The following is a 21,714-nucleotide window of genomic DNA, read 5'->3' as shown; positions in this document are numbered from 1 at the left end:
GAATGAAATATCACAAAGGGAACACTAAGAGCTGAGAAACTGTGTTTTATTTATACTCTTGGAGATGCGATGTTGTAAAACAACCATAAAATACATACGATTCATTCCATGACTCTGTCAACCCAGTTAAACTAGAAAAATAAACAAGAACGAGCCATGGGACAGTTTAAACAAATAAAATGCTTGCCTTGCCCATTCCTGATTTACTATTTTGCCTACAGTGATCAACATTTATAGCATTTCAGCTGTTTCTCATCAGTCATGGGGAATGCTTTTCCCCTTCCCTCTCCCCGACACCACAAACTGCACGAACATGACTAAAAATACAGACTTGTCTGGATTTCGAAAGGACACAGTCAATTTTGAAAGTGACTATGAAAAAAAAAAGGAAGTAGGAGAGTGGAATAGAATCTAATCTCATGCCGCTCCATAAATGTTATTTAACCATGGCAAAACGGTAAAAGGGAACCTACTGACCCACCCATAGACATCCTCTCATCATCCTCTCTTGCCTTCCTCCCTGCCACTGCAGCCCACAGTCAGTGGGCACAACCAGCAGTGCCGTGACCATGCTCTCTGGTTGTACTGTTTGACTGTTTCTTACTCTTGCCAGTCTGTCTCGACCATCTGTCATTTGCTGTCTTACACTTCATTTGCAAATTACTCAAGCAGGTCTGTTGTCTGTACATCTGAACAGCTCCTAGGAGTTACAGCCTGAGACTGGATGAAGCCTCTTTGTACAATGAAGATACACCAAGGGCAGGAATACACTGCCTCCAGTTGAGTTTGTGGCAAACTGTAAATAGCATTTCGGGCTTAATGGTTTACACAAAAGTATCAGAAATAAACATGTAAGGAGGAGGTAAAAAGAGAACTAGGAAAAAAATCATCACTGGCCTGGAAAAGAGCAAAAACTGAAAGAAACCTTCTGTTTACAAATGTGGCAAACAGAGGGATATTGACATCATGTTGACAAATATCATGCTTGACATGAACCATCAATGTTCACTTGCAGCCCATAAAGGCAACTGTGTCCTGGGATGCACCAAGAGCAGTGAGGGCAGCAGGGTGAGGAAGTGGATTCTGCCCCTCTGCTCTGCTCTAGTGAGATCCCACCTGGAGTTCTGTCTCCTGCTCTGGGGCCCTCAATGTAAAAAGGACATGGACCTGTTAGAGCAGGTCCAGAGGCAGCCATGAAGGTGATCAGAGAGATGGAGTCCCTCTCCTTCTGTAGCTTGTCAGTGAAAATCCACATTCATCATCAACAGTCTGTTCCTCCTAAATTCAAATGTCAGAACTTCCATAGAATAAAATGATTATATTTATACATTGCACCGAAAGAGTTCTAAAAGACTGCAAGTTTCTCATTCTCCCACATTCACTGATTTGGTGCCCTCAGATGAGCTATAATCTGCTGGGTATAATTCCTCTTAATGCTGTTATCACTCTGAAAAGTTTAACTGTGAATTTGATTTTGCAGATCACGGCAGAAAATGGATGGAAAGCATCTGCATAAACAGAGATGAGACACTCTTCCCTCCATGTGGCTTCTATATTGTCACTGGAACCCCCAGCTCAGCATTGTCCTACAAAAAACAGACAATGCTTTCCAGTTTGAACAAATTTTAGTGGAAAAAAAAGTGCTAAAAATACTTTTACACTTGGAGAGGCTGTTTTCTCTCCCATTAGAGGTCACACTCTTTAAAGAACACAAGGATCCCAAATTGCACAGACGCTGAAATACCAAAAGAAATGCTATACAATGGTTTACCTGCCTAATGAAAAAGATTTCAACAGCGTATTTTCATTTCCAATATATACCAAAATGCTTAATTGCCTCTAGAACTTTATAGTGTTACAGTACCTAATGAAACCAAGAATTTAGCACACTGCAGAAAACTGGGCTTGTGTAGGCCAGAAGAGAAGGTTTGTGTGGACTTGGTAAGCAGCTTCCCAGCACCCAAAAAGGGGTTGATGGGATGACAGACCCAGGCTCTGTATCAGGTACAGAAGGGCAGAAAAAGAGGCAATGATTTCCATCTGCCTCAACAGCCACTAGTACCATCCACTTCCAGACAGGACAAGGACAAGGGAATTTCAGTCTTACAGTGATATAATTGTTTTATTAGGCAGATGGAAGAAACCCCAGGGTAAAAAAGCAAATATTCCTGACCGAGCTGCTCCCATGTAATTTTTCAACCAACTGGATAATTTCCAGTTGGCACAGATTTCGTTTAGAAACAAGAATTGGAAAGTAGACTAATCCTATCTTAGAGCTAAAACTAGAACTGCTCTTCATCAAAATCATTTTCATTTCCTGATGTGAAAAATATATCAGTAACAGCATGATATTAAAAAGATACTGGACTGGCATTACGAAACTGAAGCTGCTCTCCGCAGATCCAGAGCAGTGAGTAAGAAGGCACAAGTCCTGTGACTGGCAAGCAGAGTGGTACCAAAAGGAGATTTTCTTCTTTTTATGAACATGTTTTTTTTTTAAATAAGTAGGACACATAAAAATTATTAGTATCCCACAGAGTTTCTTGCCCTGTGGCACTGTTTCACACTGCCTGTGTGTCACAGAAAGGTGTCTTGTGAATGCCCTTGTGCCAGTGTGTCATGCTGGAGACAGACATATAGAATCAGATAATATCCAGAGCTGGAAGGGACCCGCAAGGATCATCAAAGTCCAACTCTTGGCCCTGCACAGGACTCCCCAAGAGTCACACCATGTGCCTGAGAGCATTGTCCAAAAACTTCTTGAACTCTGTCAGGCTTGGTGCTGTGACCACTGCCCTGGGGAGCCTGTTCCAGTGCCCAATCACCCTCTGGATGAGGAAACTTTTCCTTGTATCCAACCTAAACCTGCCCTGACACAGTGTAGACTCAAAGAGTCTGACTTTGAGGTCAATGAGATTTTCAAAGCACTAAAGTTTGGTGCAAACAGATTCTAAATGACAGGAGAAGAAGTGGGACTGCCCATTTTGGGGGAATTAGTCAAAATAATGGGAAGCAATTTTAATAACCTGTTCACTGCTGTGGTTTCATCTTCAAATACCAGAGGGTCTCTCAGCCCACTCAGCCTGATGCATGGATTGTACCTGCACCCAGCTGCACATCACTGCACAGCAGAAGCAGAATCAGTTGTAGCCTTAAGAATAGAGTTTACACTTTTCAATTGAAATTGAAAACTGTGTACTTAATCAGTATGGGAGACTAGTATTTAATTAAGAAGGGCAAATTATCAACTAAAAGTAAACACGTTCATCTACAAGTTCCTCAGCTGAGTCCAGACTCTCTTTAAGGGACACTCAAGTCAGAAACACAACAGAACTGGACTTTCTACATACAAACCTCAAATTTTATGTTAAACATGTAGGGGAGAATAAATCAACAAGGGTACCTTCCTATAGGTGAGTGGTCTCAACAGAAAGAGGGCAGGTTTGGTTGGACATAAGAAAGAAATTCTTTGCTGTGAGGGTGGTGAGGAGGCCCTGGCATGAGTTGCCCAGAGAAGCTGTGGATGCCCCATCCCTGGAACTGTTCAAACCCAGGTTGGAGCAACCTGGTCTGGTGGAAGGTGTCCCTGCCCATGGCAGGGGTTTGGAATGGTCTTCAATGTCCCTTCCAATCCAAACCATTAAAATAGAGTAGTTTATTAGGTACCAATCTGCACCCATTATCAGCCACATACTTCATTTTACACACAAGTGTACACTCCCCTTAAGCATCATTTTACCATACTTACACCAATTACTTATTTCTAAAGTAAATTCTCCTTATCCAAGACTGTTCTTTCTGAAACTGTTAATGTCCTTTGCTCTGCTTCTGTTTCACTATAAAATACATAAACTATAAAACTATATAATATAGTTAAACCTTAAGCAGAAATGTTAGCAAACACGGAGCCAATGACATGAAAAAATACTGTGTGCTGTTTTCTAGGATGCAGCATGCATTGAGTAATGCCCTGTTTCGTGACTGCTACTGCATGCCAAGCTCTTTCCCCTACCCCCAAAAATATCACTACCTTAGGAGTCAAGATTGTGGGCAGGTAGCTTACATCACTACACTTTTTCAACAGTTTCAGTCTAGTTATCTGCTACAAAAGCATGAAGTAGATACCTAAACATCTTTCTTCTTTATCCATTTATTTAAAAAAATCAGGCAAAAACGCATCAACTTCCCAAACCTCTAAAATTTTAAGTACACCAATTATTTATTTCTGCCTAACATAAGCAGCATACTTATTACTGTTACAGCCCAACATTTGGCTTTACTCTCAGCTGTCTTGATTAATAAGAATTCTTTTTAGTTCAACGATTCTCAGATTCTGGTTCAAGGACTAGCAGTCGCCTGCAGAAAGCTGGCTGGTCACACAGCCCTGGAGTTCCTCTAATATAATCAGCTGTTTCTAAAGATAAAGGTACTACATTTCACACTTCAGCGGTTTTCTTCTTACGCTCTGGAAACAAGATCGCAATGTGAAATCTCATTTTTAGACCAAAAAAAAAGGTGCATCTGAAAAGTCTGACCAATTGGCAGAGATAAACAGCACATGTGCAACAGCAAACGTAGTTAAACTGTCCAGTGGCCACATTAGCACAGAACCCAAACTAATGAACTGCCACTCAACAGAATCAACATGCTCAAGAACACCACAACAATATCCATGGCTTTTGCTCAGCTTGACAACAGTTAGAAAGCAGCTGTCTCGTGCAAACCACTGTCCAAACACTAAGAGGGACTAGATTTTTATTTCACAAATCCAGGCTCTGTAACAACTTCAAAATAACCCCTCACACCAATAACGAGCTGTGATAGAAGAGCGTAAATGCTGCCAGCCTGGCCTCTTTGCCAAGCTTCTAATGTTCTTGCAGCTTCACCACGTCCTCTCCAGTCACCTGCCTTCCTTTAGAGCACACAGAAAACCAGCTGTGGTGGCCCAGCCTCACTGTACCAAAGAGAGAAAATAAGTGACAGGCACTGTCTCCTGTGTGTCCATGAATTACATACAGGGAATTGTATCCTGGGCTGTATAAAAGGAAGAGCCAACAGGTTGAGGGAAGTGATGATCCCCCTCTACTCCTCTCCACTGAGACCCACCTGGAGTCCTGCATCTAGTTCTGGAGTTCTCAGCACAAGACATAAAGACATAGACCTGCTGGAGCAAGTCCAGAGAAGGCCACAAGGGATCAGAGGGCTGGAGCACCTCTCCTGTGAGGAAAGGCTGAGAGTTGGGGCTGTTCAGCCTGGAGAAGAGAAGGCTACGGAGAAACCCTATTGCAGCCTTTGAATACTTAAGGAGGATATAGAAGAGAGATGGAGAGAGAGCTTTTACCAGGGCCTGTAGTGACAGACAAGGGGCAATGGTTTTCAAACTAAAGAGGGCAGGTTTAGATTGGACCTAAGGAAGAAATTTTTTACATTGAGAGTGGTGAGGCCCTGGCACAGATTGCCCAGAGAAGCTGTGGATGCTCTATCCCTGGAAGTGTTCAAGGTCAGGCTGGATGGGGCTTGGAGCAACCCGGTCTAGTGGAAGGTGTCCCTGCCCACAGCACGGGGTTGGAAAGAGATGATATTTGAAGGTCACTTTGAACCCAAACCATGCAGTGATTCTTCATTTGTTTTGATCACAGAAGTACAATACTGCTATTTCCCACTGCAATTCACTAGAACTCAAGATATGTGCATCACACAACTGCTTACACATGAGGATTTCTTTATAGAGCTGTGACTTTGATTTCTTTTCAGGTGTTCTCTTATGCACTAAATTTCATTCTGTTGCTCAATTAAAGATTGTTCAGAATTTTGACCCTGCCCCACCAGAACACTGTCATCCACACGTTTTTTAAGGTTTTTCTCTGTTGACTACTGTCATTAATCTCAACCTGGTTCCAGGAAGAAACATGTGGGCTTATCTACTTAAATGTCTTCACCATTTGAGAATGAACTAGTTCTGGTTTAGACATCCTGTAAACAACTATGCATCCACCTTACAGAAATTATATTTAGAATGTAGATTACTTATGGAAATTATTTGAACAGTGTGAAAGTTTCAGTCTAAATATCTACATTCCCATCTCTTTTATCACACTTATCGTGCTGCCCTGTCAAAAAGGAAGGCATATTGGTTTCACATGATTTGGTCTAGACAATCCAGGCCTAATTACTTACAAAGTACTTACAAACTTATTTCCAAAATTCAAGTCAGATAAAAATAATCTGTAATTATCCAGGCCTTTCTCCCCGTCATCCTTTTGAACACAAATGCTATTTCTTTCTTTCCATCTCCCATCCTCAGCGGTCTCTTTATAACCTATGAATTCTCAAAGATAATTTCATATAGTAAAAAATTATTTCAACTACATCCTTAAGCATTCTTAGGTAGATTTTAGCACTTAAATAAATGTCTTACTGACGTATTTTTAGCAGTTTTTCTCTGCTCTGGCCACTGCTAGGGTTGGGGTTTTTTCTATTAACGTATCTGATTTATCTTTCAAGCCCTTTATATAACACACATGAAATCAGTCACACCATAACTCTCCCCACATTATGTATCTTGTTGTTAATGGATTTGCACATTGTTTTTTCTCTTAATTTTTATACATCACAAAACTTTCCTTGTTCTTATTTAAAACCTCTGCTAATTGAAATTTATTTTGTGATTTTGCACACTTGATTTATGCACGGATGTATATATATATATATATATATATATATATGAATCTTTAAACTGCTGTAAAGCAAAAGGAGTATCTGATCTAGCTCTAATAGTTTCTTAATGTACATCCCATCTGTCCTTTACATCAGGATAGATAATCGATAATCTCCATTATGCATTCAAAAGTGCCTCCTTAGCTGCTAATTCTCATGTACTTCTTGGCCTCCCAGATAATCTTCTTAGGAAACACTATTTACCAGCTCCATAAGGTTGCTCAAAATGTCTTTTCAAAACAAGTTTTCCTTGTTCATCTGATTTCAGACTTTATTTCAAAAGCTTACTTCAAAATAATTTTCCATACCAGTACTTGCCACTATTAATTTCTTCTTTAATTGATAAAATCAAAATAGAAAATCAAATTAAATTACCTACCTCCATTTGCAAACAAATGCACACAGAACATTTTCATTATTTGATATATCACTTACTTTCAACAGTTTAAAAATTATTATTTATTTCTAATATCATCTACCACACTGAACAAAAACAACATGGGAAAACACACAGTTCCTTCTTGCATTCCAGAAGGATGAAGCAGAAAGAAAGACAAAGAAGGTAGGAACAAGATATATTAAAAAAATAGATTTGATTTTCTTGGTAAGCTTTCCAAAATATTTTCTGTCCCATGCATGCATATGTAGTCTATCCATGTTCAGTCATTTAATTCCTTGTGAGACATTTAACAGCAAAAAATTTTGAAGAGGGTGTTGAAAGAAGAGCAGCAGCAACCCAGAGTAACAGTTCATAAAGGGATTTTGTTACCTGTAGGTGGAAGATGCTTTCAGGAAAGTAGAAAGCTGTCAAGATTAATTTAACTAAGGTTTTAATGATGCTAACACCTGCCTGCTGAAAGCTTTGTCACGAACTCTTCCTTTTTTAGACTATCAATGGGTTTTTTTGGCATCTTTTGTCATCTTCTACCCTTAAATAATTCCACTACAGCATGAGAAGTCAAAGTCATCTGTTCCCACCTTGGTCTTCCATTGATTATTCTTGTTTTCATCAACTCTCCCTCCATCCTGACTTCCCTGCCATTGTCACCCTCTCGCTCAGAAGTCCTGCCACAACCTGCCTTCCCTTCCCCAGCCTCCACAAGGGTTTTCTCCACTCCTGGTCTTTCACCACAGAAGCACTTCACAGTAACTTCCATCCTCTGACACCCTATGTTCCCCTTCCTCATTTCAGCCACATTTTGCTTAAACAACTTCTTTCCACCTCCCTCAGGTTAAAACCACAGCTTGGAGGACTTCCACCTCTGACCTGCCCCTTAAAGATATTTGCTTCTCTTAAAGAAATGTTCCTCTTTGAGGGAAAAAGGCCATTTCTCATGGTGGGTGGGTTTTGGTTTTGTTTTTTTGTATCAGCGCTAGCAAATAAAATAATAATCCCCCAAACAAAACACAACACACATCACATCACCCCCAGCACAACTAACAAGGACCCACAACAAAACAACAGCCACAGAGAAGTGGTGGTTAAAACAAATTTCCCAGTATAGGTCTAATTATTTAGACAATTAAAAACCTTTTATTCTTAGTGGTTTAGTTATTGGTTCTCTCTAAGAAACATGGAAAAGTGGCCAAAACTGAATGAACCTTATCATCGGGCAAGAGAATGCATGGCAAAAGGATGATGAAACTTGAGGTTGGTAAAGCTTGAATAAGATTTGTACAGCTAATAAAACAATAATCTTCTTATCTCCTCCATAAATGGAATTTCTTTTATTGAGAGGATTAGCAGGGTTTTTTTTACCATAAGTTGTTCATCTGCCTCACTCCAGCACATCTGACCTACATGAACAAAAGAACAAGTGAGATTTCTGCAAGGTTACCTCTTCTCTGGCCAAGTCATGAGTATAACACAGCAGAAGTCATGCTGCATGATTCAGCTGTATGAATCACCTCCACCTTTTCATGGCCATCATATTACTCACTACAGGAGAGATTCTTCTGTGAGTGACAAACTGAGCTGCAGAAATTCCCCTGCACAGCTGCCTCTTGCTACTGCTCTGAGCACAACAGGTTCATTGGGTTTCTCAGCTCAGTGACTATTATTTCAACAGATGGGAGTATCTGGTGCTGCAAAACTGGAGGCTCTTCCATGCTGCAGGATATTGCTCCTGCTAAATATGAAGCCATCCTGCAAGATAAAGTCAGCTTCTCCATCCAGATGCTGCCAAAATCTAATGGAGATTCTGAAAAGTAGCAAGTTTGGGCTAGTTAAAAAACCAAACAAATAACAACAACAAAAAAAACCCAACCAAAGCCAGCTATTAAGTAAGCAAAGCTCCTTGCTCTCTGGAAAACATCAACTGCTCAATAACATTTGAGACTGAACATCTACAGAACCTGATTGTTAAAACCAAGGGCTACTAATTACACCAGCTCTGATACATTCCAATCCATTTTCCTAATCAGAAAACTTACTTCCTGGTTCCTTAATTCTCCATCTGCAAGTGAGAATACTTGGAATTTTATCTATTTTATCTATAACATCACTTTGAGGTTTTTCAACAACTCCAGATGTACAGAACAGACACACTGCCAGGGAGATGCTGCTGCAGCACCCAGCCTGTCCAGCTGGTTTCCCATTCTGCAAGGCCATTGGGCTGTTTACTCCATCAGAGCTGCTACAACCAGAGGCTTCTCCTTGATTCAGCAATAACAGAAATTCCACATGGGGACAATTAAACACATCACAAGAACACTGATGTTATGAGAAGGTGCTCTGTGCTTTCAGGAATTGACATGAACAAAGCAAAAATCAACTTGAATTCTAGATGGAAAACAGATTGGAGCCAAACTCAATGGCTGCACATGCATTTTAGAAGCAATGGCAATGAGGGAAAAAAAGGGGAGAGGTTTACTATTTGGCAAAAAAAATTTCAATGTGCAATATCCTATACTGCAGTTAGTGCAGAGAGCAGCTAAGTTGTCATGCCTCACACTGGCATCAACTGAGGCTCATCTGTATGATCTACAACAAACACAAGAGTCAAGACTCAACAAAAGAAGTCAATAAATACAGTTACTTCAAGGAGGGTTGGACAGCACAGTCTCAGAAATCTCCCAAGGGGGAAATTTTAATTCTGCTGGCATTTGCAAGAAGGTGCTTATTGACACTTAGTCATATTATTGGGGGAAATTTTCACGAAAAGCTCTTGCACACAAAGCTGTAAATATGGGGATGGAAACACACACTCTTCCAGCAACTGAGTACTGACTGGAAGCTTTGCTTGGCCAGTTTCTGGACCTTGGCAGCCTGTGTGTTAGCCAAGTGTTTGATAAACTGTGGTAGTCTTCTTCTTAAGCATCTCTTTGCCAAGGAAGAATTCTCTGCTCAGGATCACACTGTCACGGTTGTCTGCACGCCAGCACACGATTAGATAACATCTTCCAAAGCAAACAGGCTGTTCAGCACATGAAAGATCAGAACTGAGTAGATTATTTAAGGCTTTTGGTAGCATCACCCCTAGAAAATATTAAGGGAAGAACTGTCCAACCATAAAGCATACATTAGTCTGTGAACAAAAAAAAACATTAAAGATACAAGGTTGGTGCAGACCTCTGCCTCAAAACCTGCAACTTCACTCAGTATCAAAGCTTAGTCATGCTAAGCAGCAGCAAACAGCATCAGTAAAATGTGAGACAAAAGAGTGCACAAGTACAGCACCTTCAGAGGAGAATGAGACTAGATCATTATAGACCTGAAAACATGTCCTAGATTTTATTTTTTTTTGAGAAAAACAAAGAATTTGGATACTTCACCTCTCTAGGTTCTTCTGGGAATTCCAGCCAAAGTAATTATTCAATGACAAATCAGTATCACACTTGTATCTGTATTACAAGTGCCTCAATCTTTAGCTGTACTGATTAATTCTTCAAATCTGCTGAAGAGAATCATCATCTCTTCATTGCTCCTCACATAGGCTGGGCTATTTATCAGCATAATTACAAGGTCCATCTCACCGTATTACCTGCCTTGGATTAATGCTGCACCTTCTACCAACGCATTCTAGCTGTTATTTATTTTCATTTGAGAAATTGCTCATTGTCTAGTTATCCTTATGAAGGGGAAATATCTTCATGTGACTTCCAACAGAAAGGAGGATCAGAGAGAATACAAAACTACTGTTCCCTGTTAGCATTAAAAGGGTCAAGAAGGAGAAACAGAAAGCTTGTCCATATTCCAGCTGCATAAGAACCTGCAGCTGCCACTGACCTCTGGTGAAACAGCAGCATTCCCTTCTTCTGAGTCAAGGGAAAAGCAAACACAAGTAATTGAACGTAACCCCAAAGGGCACATAATGATCTCAGGTGTCTTACTACTGTTTCACTTATTTAGAAACTTCTTAAAGAGTTTAGTTGCCTTCACAAGGGGCTGTTAGAAGGACAAAGGCAAAGCCTAACCTATGTCTGTAACACAGGTTATCAGCAGCACCTCAGTGAGCCCCAGGTTTGCTGGCTCAGAGCCTCTCAGGGCTGACACTGAAGCCCACAGCAGGGTCACTGTGCTGGAAACAGCACTATGGCATCTGGGAAGCTCCTCTTTAATGCTTACTCCAGACGAAGACAGACAGTAAGCAGAAATCAAAAGACATCTATGTCTTTTTCTCCAGTAGAACTATTGGATCCTGCAGATTTCACAGACACAATCTTATCTGCAAATAGAAATAACTGCCAACTGCAGAAAATGCCAACAGAAGTTATAAAGCAGACCTTTCTAGCCATCAGGGTATTTTTGGTAGTCATGCTGTTGTTTGGTTCCCTCCTTATAGCCTGTCTGTGGAGTCTTATGACTGTGCAACAGTCTCTTCCCACAAACCAAGCTCATGTGGCTAAGGAGAAGAATTTAAACAAAGAAACCCAGCAACTCTCCCAGCAAGTCAAGCTTTCTGCCACTGGACAGCTGGCAGCATCTAGAGGGGCAGCTACACTCCTTTTCCTCCAGCTTTCTTCACTTGACTCTAATCTTAGAACAGTTAAACTTTAAACCTCAGAACATCTTTGTAAATGAGCCACTTGTACAAGCAGAGAATTAAAGTGGAAAGCAAAAACCACAAGCATCTAGTGTGCTTTTGCCCTCTAGACCTCAGAAGTTTAGTCTATTAAACCTCTCAAAGGCAACCACAGGGCAGTGACTGACCTCCAACCCATCCATCCCAAACAATTCCTATTAGCAGGGTGCTCGCTGGAGCTGAGTAATGAGTTTACAGATTGACAGAGATCCTGCTCCAATGGGATTAAGGCTCCAAAGCAATACAGTCAAAACAGTGAAACTATTTCTACTATTTCCCTTTGCTGCCTGGCTCATGTCCACGTCGTTTTTTCCTGCATTAAGATAATGGCCCCATCCACATTACTTTACATTACAGTCTTCAGATAAAAATGTGATCATTAGTGCCAAGTTGTCCCAGTCCTACCTTGCTTCTGAGGAGAACAGTGCATGTGAGCATAACTGAAGAGGGAATATGTAGAATTAATCATATAAGAACATGTTGCTCAGAGTAAGAAGCATGAGTTTAAATTCTCTGCCACTGTGTCAGTGATGTCTGGAATTCTCTATTAGAAAGAAACAAGATATTAATTAACTAATTGCTTATATAACAAAGATCATTACATAAAATTATCATCTAGAGGCACTGAAAGAAGAATTTTAATTATCCAGGTGAACTTCAAAGCAGAACTGCACTTCATGATTTCTGTGGTTGCCTTCTCAACTTCACCAGTTCCTGATCTACAGGCACTGTACAGTCAGTAACATGTTGATTAGCCTGACCCAATTTTGGATTAGAAAAGACAATTCAAAGCAGCAGCTGATCAAAACTGAGAGGCTGGTTGGACGGGTTCATGGATGACAAACCAACAGTGCCAGTGCTGTGAGCCAGCTCCCATTTCCAGGGCAGCCATACAAACCTTTGTTTGTTGAAAGGATGAGACTCTCCAAATGCTGCAACTAAAAAGCTTTGCCTTCAGTACTAAGCAATTGCTCCCCTGTTCCAGAGGCCAAATGGAAAAAAGAGTGTTTCCAAGCCTGACTGCCAGATGCTAAGAGCACAGTGCCTACAACAAGGTCGCCTCCATAGGTGGAAAAGCAGCAATAAGCTGGAGAGCTCCAAGCCCTGTACCAAGTGTCAGCTTTGTGTAAGAACTGCCCAGCACTGAAGGGTCAGTGCTCTTGAGAACTGGCAACTTCAAGGAGTCCCCATTGCCACCTGCAGCAAGAGCTGCTGCTCCAGAGCCTGAACACACTGAGCTCTGCCACTGCAGGCCTGGCACCCCCTTCCATCTCCCAGGAGCAGCCAAACCACACACCACAAGTGGCAAAGAGATGGCTCCCTGCAGCCACATCCTTCTCCCAAGCTTCACAGGAGAATCGTGGCTCCCTGCAGTCAGCATCCTTCTTCCAAGCCTCATGGGAGAACAATGTCTCACTGCTGACAGTATCCTTCTCCCAAGCCTCATGTCAGTTCTGAACCTAAACAGAATTAAAGTGAGATATGCTGTAAGCATATCCTAAACCCTAAACACAGTCCTTGCTGATATCAGAGAACTACTTCTACAGGACTAAGAGTTCATTTGAGCAAATCTCCCCAAGCACCACATGTATCGTAAAATCTTTAATATCTGTTCCACCACTGAAGGAACGTTCCCTTCACACAGTCAGAAGGTTCCCTACTGAAAAACTTCCCCCTACATGAAAAGCTTTATTGGAGAAGAAAATGGAAGGGACAATAGCCTAGACTTCAGCTGTCAATGCTATTTGTGCCTTCCTGCTGACCTGCACAAGGGCTGGACAGAGGGGTGGATACTCATGGGAGAACAGGGCAGGGGAGAAGGCAGGATTTCTGTGCTTTCTTTTGCTCTTTTAACTTCAACTTCCATCCCCATCGCTTCTCAGAAACAGCCTCTTCCCATTTTAACCCTAAAGCTTGATGTTCCCCATCCTATCAAAGTCACAGAAACATTTTTATGCTGACTGGACCATACTGTCACAACAAAAAACCCGACCTTGAAGTGAACCCCTCTTGCAGACACACAAAAAAAATCCTCTTTTTTCCCTGCAGGTCTCCTGGGAGTGATCCGAGAGCAGTAGGTCTCTCCACCTTTAAAGTATCAGTAGCACTGAAACTTCCACAGAGAGGATGCCCACACTGCTGGCTGCTGTGTGGAGAGCCAGGGGATGAGCACAGAGCTGGCCAGGCTTAGGCAGCAGTTTGGTGACAACTGGGTGAAAATGAGCCTGCAGTGAGCTCTGGGTCACTCAGGACACACTGCTGGCAGCATCTAAGCCAGGCAACTTCGAAGTAGACTTAGCATTTCCGAGCTGCAGTGCAGTCTGCAGTGCAGTCCCCACTGTAAATATACCCAAAGTCTTTGCAATCAACATTTTAATTCAGACATAAGGAAAAAAAAAAAACAAACACAAAACCCAGCAGTTTTAACCAGAGCAAGCAAGGTACAGGAAGTCCAAGTAACATGAAAAGGACTGCAATTCCTGCAACTGCAATGTTTCTGTAACCCTTTTGTTCTCTTTTATCTCATGTTTCTGGCCCACACTTTCCAGATGCTGTAGCTTAAATAAGGCTAATCAAAGTCTTGCCTAAGTCAATGGAATGCTTTCTGCTGATTTATGGAAGCCAAAATTTTGCTTTTTCATTGCTACTGAAATATGAATAAGATACAAGAAGCTCACTACAACTTTAATTTCTTTGCATAGTCTTACACTGAACGTGCACCATATAATAAAAGACAGTTGATCCAGATATGAGTTCGTACCAATGCAAGTGTAAATCCTATATGTTAAAAAATATGTTCTTAAGTTAAAAAAAAAAAAAAAAAGAAGAAAAAAGGAATAAGCAGATGAACATTTTACTACTTCAAAATAATACAGGAATCATGTCCCAGTGCAGGCAAAACTGCTCATCTGAATCATTCCTCTGAATTACTCACTATTTCATCTCTAAATCCAGTATGAAACTGCTAGGGAAAAGCTTCTTAAATTAAGAAGAATCTCTTGCTGCCAACGCAAAAGCATTTGTACAAACTATACATGATCTCACCTGGTAACAAACTAACAGGGAAGTAAAAATCATCATAACCTCTTGCAAATCAAAGTAGTTTTATTTCCAGATATTTCCACTGGCTTCAATGTTTGATTCAGAATCAAACAGAACAGAGATTCAAAGTTTGACCTCCAATTTGTAAATCCTTTTTACCCTGTTCCATTCTTTCAATACTAAGAACAATCAGATTAGAAACTAATTTTCTCTGTACCTTTGTCCTTTAAATAAACTGCTGAATAACACTGTATTACGCCTGTGAGCTCTTTCAGATGATCTGTGAAAAGCATACTTAAAATTCCTCTTTCAAACTTAATTTGCAGTGATTTTCTTGCAGTAATATGAGAATAAATGAAAAAGATAATTGATTTCAAAAGTAAGCAATTACACACAATGACTTTTCTACAGCAGTTGTCTAATTAAGAGATTATGAGCCCAACCTTAGATTTAAGCACTGTTTATCAAGTAATCATATGATATGCAAGATGCACAACTTTTTGTGTTCTGTTACACTGCAGATGCACCAAAACACTTGCTACAAACTTTTAACCCTTTGCAAAAATTTATACCTGCACTCACGATTTGAATCTGAAGGAAAGAAATAGCTACTGTTGAACTGCGTAAAAAGGTTATCAGCTGAAGGTTATCAGCATTGATAAATAACATTTATGGCAAGACTGATCTAAAAAGTGACACTGGACTAAAAATAACTTGACAAAATTAACAATGAAAGATTTTTTATGAATATGAAACATGCATATGCACAGATGTCAGTTATATAACCCATTTCTTATATCATTAAAGAGTAAACACCAGCCTATTCTTTCAGCTTATCAAAACACAGTAAAAAGCAGGCACAATTCCTCTCCCATATTTCTCTCTCCTAATTAACAGATTTTTTTTTAACTGCAAGTCTTTTACTACTGCAGCAGAATCTCATCTGCCTCCTTATTCTGAATGGCTACATTCAAGTGCCTATTGCTCCCAAAGGCTTTTCTAAGAAGCATCTGTAACAAAAGAACTGAAGGCTCATACCTTAACCTCTTGGTTGGCAAAAATCTCCACATCAACCCCACAGGCAACCAGAGTGGAAACATCACAGTCCATGCTACGGGCTGGCATCCCCCGCCTTTGAACACAGAGTTAGGCAAGCTCAGAGTAACAAACGGTTGGAAGGAAAAAAATAAATAAATAAATAAAAAATCTTCAGTTCAGTACTGCAATTGAACAGTCCAAAATTCTGCCTCAATGACTGCAAGCTTCCGGCACGAGCTCTTTGCACTAAACTGAGTTGCTCCTTGCCTTTCCCCCGTACACCCACCAACTGAGCAGGCACAGCATAGTAACAGCGCTATTCCATCTCTCATGGCAATGACATCACCACAAAGACTGACATAAGCTAAATCTATTTTTTCAACCCTTTTATCTCTAGGCAGCACGGTGGATCAAATTGAACATGATTATGTGCTAAATCTGAACTCGGACTAAATCAATTCAAGCAGTGTTCACTGTCAACTGAGTCATAGCTGTTGTTTCAGCTGAGTGCTTATGTTGGCAAAAAAAAAAGATCGCCTGACACTGAAAGCTCCGCTCTGAGTGTAAATTAACCCAGCATTTAAAGCCACCAAGCTCAAGGTAGCATTCGTTACTTTATTGTACTTTAAATCTACAGCAGGGCACTAATGAAAAAAAAAACAAACAAATCAACAAAACCCTCAGCATTCTGGTTTTAATAGCTTTAAGTATTCTTTTTTAATAAGGCACGCTCCATAACCCCACACATGGGATTAGAGAACATCTAGTCCTATCATCAGGAGTGATCAACACACTGCAAATTCGATCCCAGCGCTTCGACATACACGTTGCACTATGACTCATCCCCAGGAAGATCAGAGGCATGTCGGTGTGTGATTTGGAAGTCAATACCCCTTCAAAGAACAGAACATGAAAATTTCCTTGAAATTAGGGCTCCGCACTAGGCAGCCTCTATACCATCCATCCTTGGGGTTAACCCTTCACAAATACAACAGTGTTCAACTGAAAGAAACAGATATGAGTAAATTGAAGAGGCTTCACACCTGCTGACTCAGGTGTTTATTCTTTGCAAGTTTATTTTTTTAATTATAGAAATAAAATATCTACAAATTTGGGACCTCTAAAGTGATCTTTATCCCAGACTGGCACCATTATTTCTCCTCTACCGTTTCACTCTTGTGATCCATAATTACCCATAATTTTTGTAGGCCTAGAATTGACATTTATGGATAAATCAGATTAACAGGCAGAATTAAAACATGTAACTATTGATATGAACCTAGGAACAGCTGATAGCTCAGTCTAAGAGACTGCTCTGTTTAACTCCACTTCATTGACAGATATACTTATAACATCTATATTTGATGTTAGGAAGAAATTCTTTACAGTGAGGGTGGTGAGACACTGGCACAGGTTGCCAAGAAAAGCTGGCAACACCCCCATCCCTGGAAGTGTTCGAGGCCAGGCTGGGTGAGGCTTGGAGCAACCTATTCTAGTCCTGCCCATGGCGGGGGTTTGGAACAAGATGGTCTTTAAGGTCCCTTCCAACCAAACCACTCTTTGATTCTGGTGTTGCAGCTTGTACCCCGTTCTGTGATGCTGCACATAGTTTGCTACTGACACTTATATCAGGTTGTCTAAAACTCCCTCAGTCACATACACTGAGCCACAGTCAGTTCAGGTTGCAAACTGACATACCCTTGATGAAATTCAAAATGAAGACACACAGGGAAAATACATGAAGTTTTTTGCACCAAAACTGTGCATTCAGAGATCTAAAAGCAGACGTGGCTCCAGATAAGCCTCCAGCCAACCCCGCTTCTTGCTTTACTCTTCTGCCAGCACTGTAAATTTGTTAAGTGCTGGGAATTCCAGATTAGCTGATGACAGGCCACCCTCTGACCAGTTACACACTCTTTATCCCTGCCAGCAGGTGGTGAGGTTAGATACTGATACAGAAAAGCCAAGATGTCTTATCAGAACATTGTTTTCTAAGTTCTATTAAATCATTTTCCCACTTTTTAACTTACATTTATAGTAATCTCCTCATCAGTAATCACAAAGATCCAAACCCAGGTCAGAAACATATCCCAGCACTAAAGATTTTACAAACCCAGACTACACTAACCAACAGAAATGGTAGCACAAGGCAGTAAACGAATCCATATGGTGTATTATTATCAATTGCTTTGTACACTGGTTACTTAATCACTGTCAAGATTTCTCATAAACCATAGGAAACCACCTTTTAGAAAGAATCTGAAGTTAATATTTTTATGCATGTTTAGAGGAACTTTTATTCATATATTCAAATATAATACATATGTGATAACAGAGGAAAAAGCCATAAAGATGCCTGAGTGAAGGTCTATGCAGACAGCAATGGAAAAATCACGGCACCAGAAAACTGAGAATGTAGTAAGTAGTTATCAAAGAGCTGGGAGGAAACACTGAAAGCAAAGATGAGTCATATGCATCTGAGCCTACTGAAAGTTTTAGCAGTAATGGACCAACAGGACAAAAACGTAACAAACATTTTAAAAAGGAAAAGATCAGGAGTTAGACAATGCTGGTCACTAAGGTCTGTAAAGGCATCGACAGTGAAAGCGATATCCAGCCTGAGAGTGGTTCCACATTGATGGAAAAAAGATCTGACAATATAGAGCTACACTGGATAGTTCCATAACAATTTCTTCCCTTTTTTTCACTTTTAAAACGGTCACCTATAAATTTCAATAGCCTTAATTTTCTTACAAAAAATGGTACCTGATGTGCAAACTGACCTGTTCCACTTCATGATTATTCCTGTACTTCTACTATTCATCTCCTTTCAAAAGAGAATCATCACAATTTTTCCAATCCATATGAGTAAGGAAACCTTACTGAGATCACAATTACTGTCATTTTTTGCTTCTTCTTGCCTATTCCAAAGCATAACCTAATTCTTCCCCTTAAAAACCACTCTAGCTCACTAGGGTATTTTAGTGAGTTCTTTACAAAGATAACCTAGTTGTTTTTGCTTCTCAAAAACAAAGATTACCTAACAGAAGAACTCTACAAAGCTTTTGAGTACTTCAACTTACATCTTTCAATATATGTCATATTCTATTTGTTACTGCTCACTTCTCATTTGAAATCAAGACATACTTCTATTGAAATTTTTTTCAGGGCATTCTACAACTGCTTATAGCCTCATCTAATGTTAATAAAAAAAATTGGACAATTAAAAATTAATTAATATTGACTTATTTCTACAGGTCAGGAGACTTGTTTTTCAAACAAATTTTAAAAAAAGCATCTCAATTTCTTTAAAAAAAAAATCATAACTCTGGTTCTAGATGGGTCTGGCCAAATTCAGTTCACTAAACTCCCAAGAAAAAATGAAGCCATATTTCCTGCATATTTAAAAGTATCAGATTTAATAAACAGAAATTGATATAGATACACATACACTTCAGCATATTACTGATACTCATGGAGTAGGTTCTCCAGATCACAAACTTCTACTAATCACAGCTTTTGCACTAACATGAGTCCAAGGAAAGCCTTGTTGGCAGGTGCTAAGCCAAGGGTTTGTAGATCATGTATACACCAAAAAGCTTCAGCTGACAGCTAAAGGCTAGGCAATATATATAAATAATAAATACTGACCAGCACAAACAGATTTTTTTTCCCAAGTAAAACAGTTGGTGCTGAGGACGTGACATCAACACTCTACCTGTTTCAAGAGGGATTCTTTCAGGCTGCCTCTAGTAAGCCCTGTAGACTGGAAGCCAGCAGCAGCACAGTAGAAGCAGCCCTGGAGGCAGCCTTTGGTGTGGGTTCATCTGAAGGAACAACATGCAGAGTGCTCTGTGACGTGAGCCAAAGCACCAGAGGTGGAACACCTTTCCAAAGAAAATAACTTGAACCAGAATGCAAATGTGAGTGCACCCAAAAGTATACAATGCCACTGCCATCCCCTAGCAATTTTACAGTGGGTTTAAGACCACAATCACTAATTCTGAGAATGGAAAGTAGAGAGTTTTGAACAGTCACTCAGAAGTTTCACAATTAATTTCAGGTTTTGTGCATAGTAACAATTGTGCACAGAATTAAATGGGCACTGCTCACTATGTGTGATTATTTTGGGGGGTGAATTTAGGAGCAGTTGAGACCCACTTGTATAACTAGGCTAAGCACAGAAATACCAAGTTTTCACAGTTACAGGTATAGGCATCAACAGGTTCTAGAACTCAAGAGTAATATTCCAGTTGGTATTGTTCCTTCACAAGCCCCAAAGTAACCCCATAGCATCACCAGACTGATGATTAACACTTGATGATCATATCTTATACTTGGATCAGCCTTTAAAAAGACAGAAAACTTCCCCAGTCAGAGGGAAAACAAGCCATGTTATTCCAGACGGGGACAATCTTGTGTTCTGGATTTGTACAGAGCCTGAGATAACACAGTCCTAGTCTACAACCTGGAGTTGTTTTTCTGCTGTACTTATGGCTGTGTCTCAGCTCAATACATTTAAGTAGAACCACGGACTTAAGACTTTTCAAGCTCAACTGTCAAGTCATCAAAACAACTTTTGCAAAATCCCAACCTTCATTTTGCAAACAAACTACTACTGATTTAGCCTTAGGGAAACTTCACTGGCTCTGGACCTCATAGTAACATCAGCCACGTTGCGAACCAAAACAGCAGCTAAATTAAGAAGCAAGCATGATTTTTTTTGCTCACTGCATGAAGCTTGTGCTCATTATTACTAGTACTAGAGGGGTTATTTCTGTAGCAGCTCTTCTTGCAGGTGCAAACCACATTAAGTGAATGTACAAATCCAGAAAAATAAAAAGTAATCCCACATCAGTGACCCTGCAAGGCCTGAATGGAACACTGCAAATAGATTCACATCATGGCTGATTCAAATGTTTTTAATGATGTGCATCTTTATTGATCTCATTCAGCCTGCTACACAAGTCAACAGTATTTAAACCATGCTCCTACCTGTTGCTAAGAACTTATTTTTACAAATACAATGTACAAATTTACAAATAATATACAAAATTTACAAATATAATTTACAATTAAAAATAATTTTAATGGAATTATAAACACTTTAAAACTGTATAAAAATTTAGTGACATAAGAGACAGACCTGAAAAAAAGCCCAGGGGAAAAAAGCCCAGAAAAAAATGACAGTTCTTCCAGTTTCTCTGTCTGCAGCAGAAGATAAGAAAGGCCAACCAGACACATTCTTCAGGAGCAAAGCTAGCTCCTTCAAAGAGGTGTTTCACAAAGACTTAAAAGAAAATGGAATGCTGAAGACTGGGTAAGGTTCAGCTCAGCCATAGAAGGAAAATGAACAAGCATTTTTTTTCTTTTGACAGTGAGCACTGGCTCTTGCTACAGTAGATTACCCCCAAAAAGATGGAAGTACCAGATAAATCCAGCCAGAGGAACACATCTGGGCCAAGAACTGGGATCTGAGGACAGGAGTTTTGCTCATCTCTATCTGTGGTGCAACTTACACTCTGCACATATTAAAGGTTGAAAAGTTGGCACTTAAAATACATTACCTGATGCTATATGCTACCTGGAAATAATATTCCCACTCTCAATTCCCAAACAGAATGGCCATCAAACTGTTTGGGAATATATCTTTTAGACAGCAAATTTAACTGGCATTTGCAGTAAATAATGAATGATGAACTAGCCAACAGCTACAAAACCACTGATTTTTCCAAGATGAGTTTGATCCCTAAACTAAAGTTTCTACAAATCCCAAATTGGCATCAATTGTGGGAAAAAAAAGGGCTTTAATTAACCCCTTCTCATAACAAATAATCAGTCCTATGGTTTGAAAACTTTTAAAGACACAGAATTTTGTCCAGACTAGAAAAGA

The 21,714-nt window shown here is 40.0% G+C and overlaps 1 protein-coding gene across 3 annotated transcripts in view; it reads right to left on the bottom strand.

Annotated features, from left to right (window-relative positions):
- Positions 1 to 21,714, bottom strand: part of RCAN2 (regulator of calcineurin 2) — an 87,784-nt gene that overhangs the window by 27,682 nt on the left and 38,388 nt on the right. The window contains exon 1 of one of the 3 annotated variants that reach the window (XM_027721658.2): positions 15,822 to 16,192. The exons of the other annotated variants lie outside the window; for them this stretch is intronic. Within the exon in view, the coding sequence (XP_027577459.1) occupies positions 15,822 to 15,908 (87 nt within the window). The 5' untranslated portion in view covers positions 15,909 to 16,192. Of the gene's footprint in view, positions 1 to 15,821; positions 16,193 to 21,714 lie in introns of those variants that run through there. 3 annotated transcript variants of the gene reach the window in all.

This window comes from Pipra filicauda, unplaced genomic scaffold (genome assembly GCF_003945595.2).
Source record: "Pipra filicauda isolate LSUMZ 115617 unplaced genomic scaffold, ASM394559v2 scaffold54_size4384275_pilon, whole genome shotgun sequence".
NCBI lineage: Eukaryota > Metazoa > Chordata > Aves > Passeriformes > Pipridae > Pipra > Pipra filicauda.
Note: the sequence above shows the minus strand (reverse complement) of the source record. Positions and strands in the feature narration are given on the sequence as shown.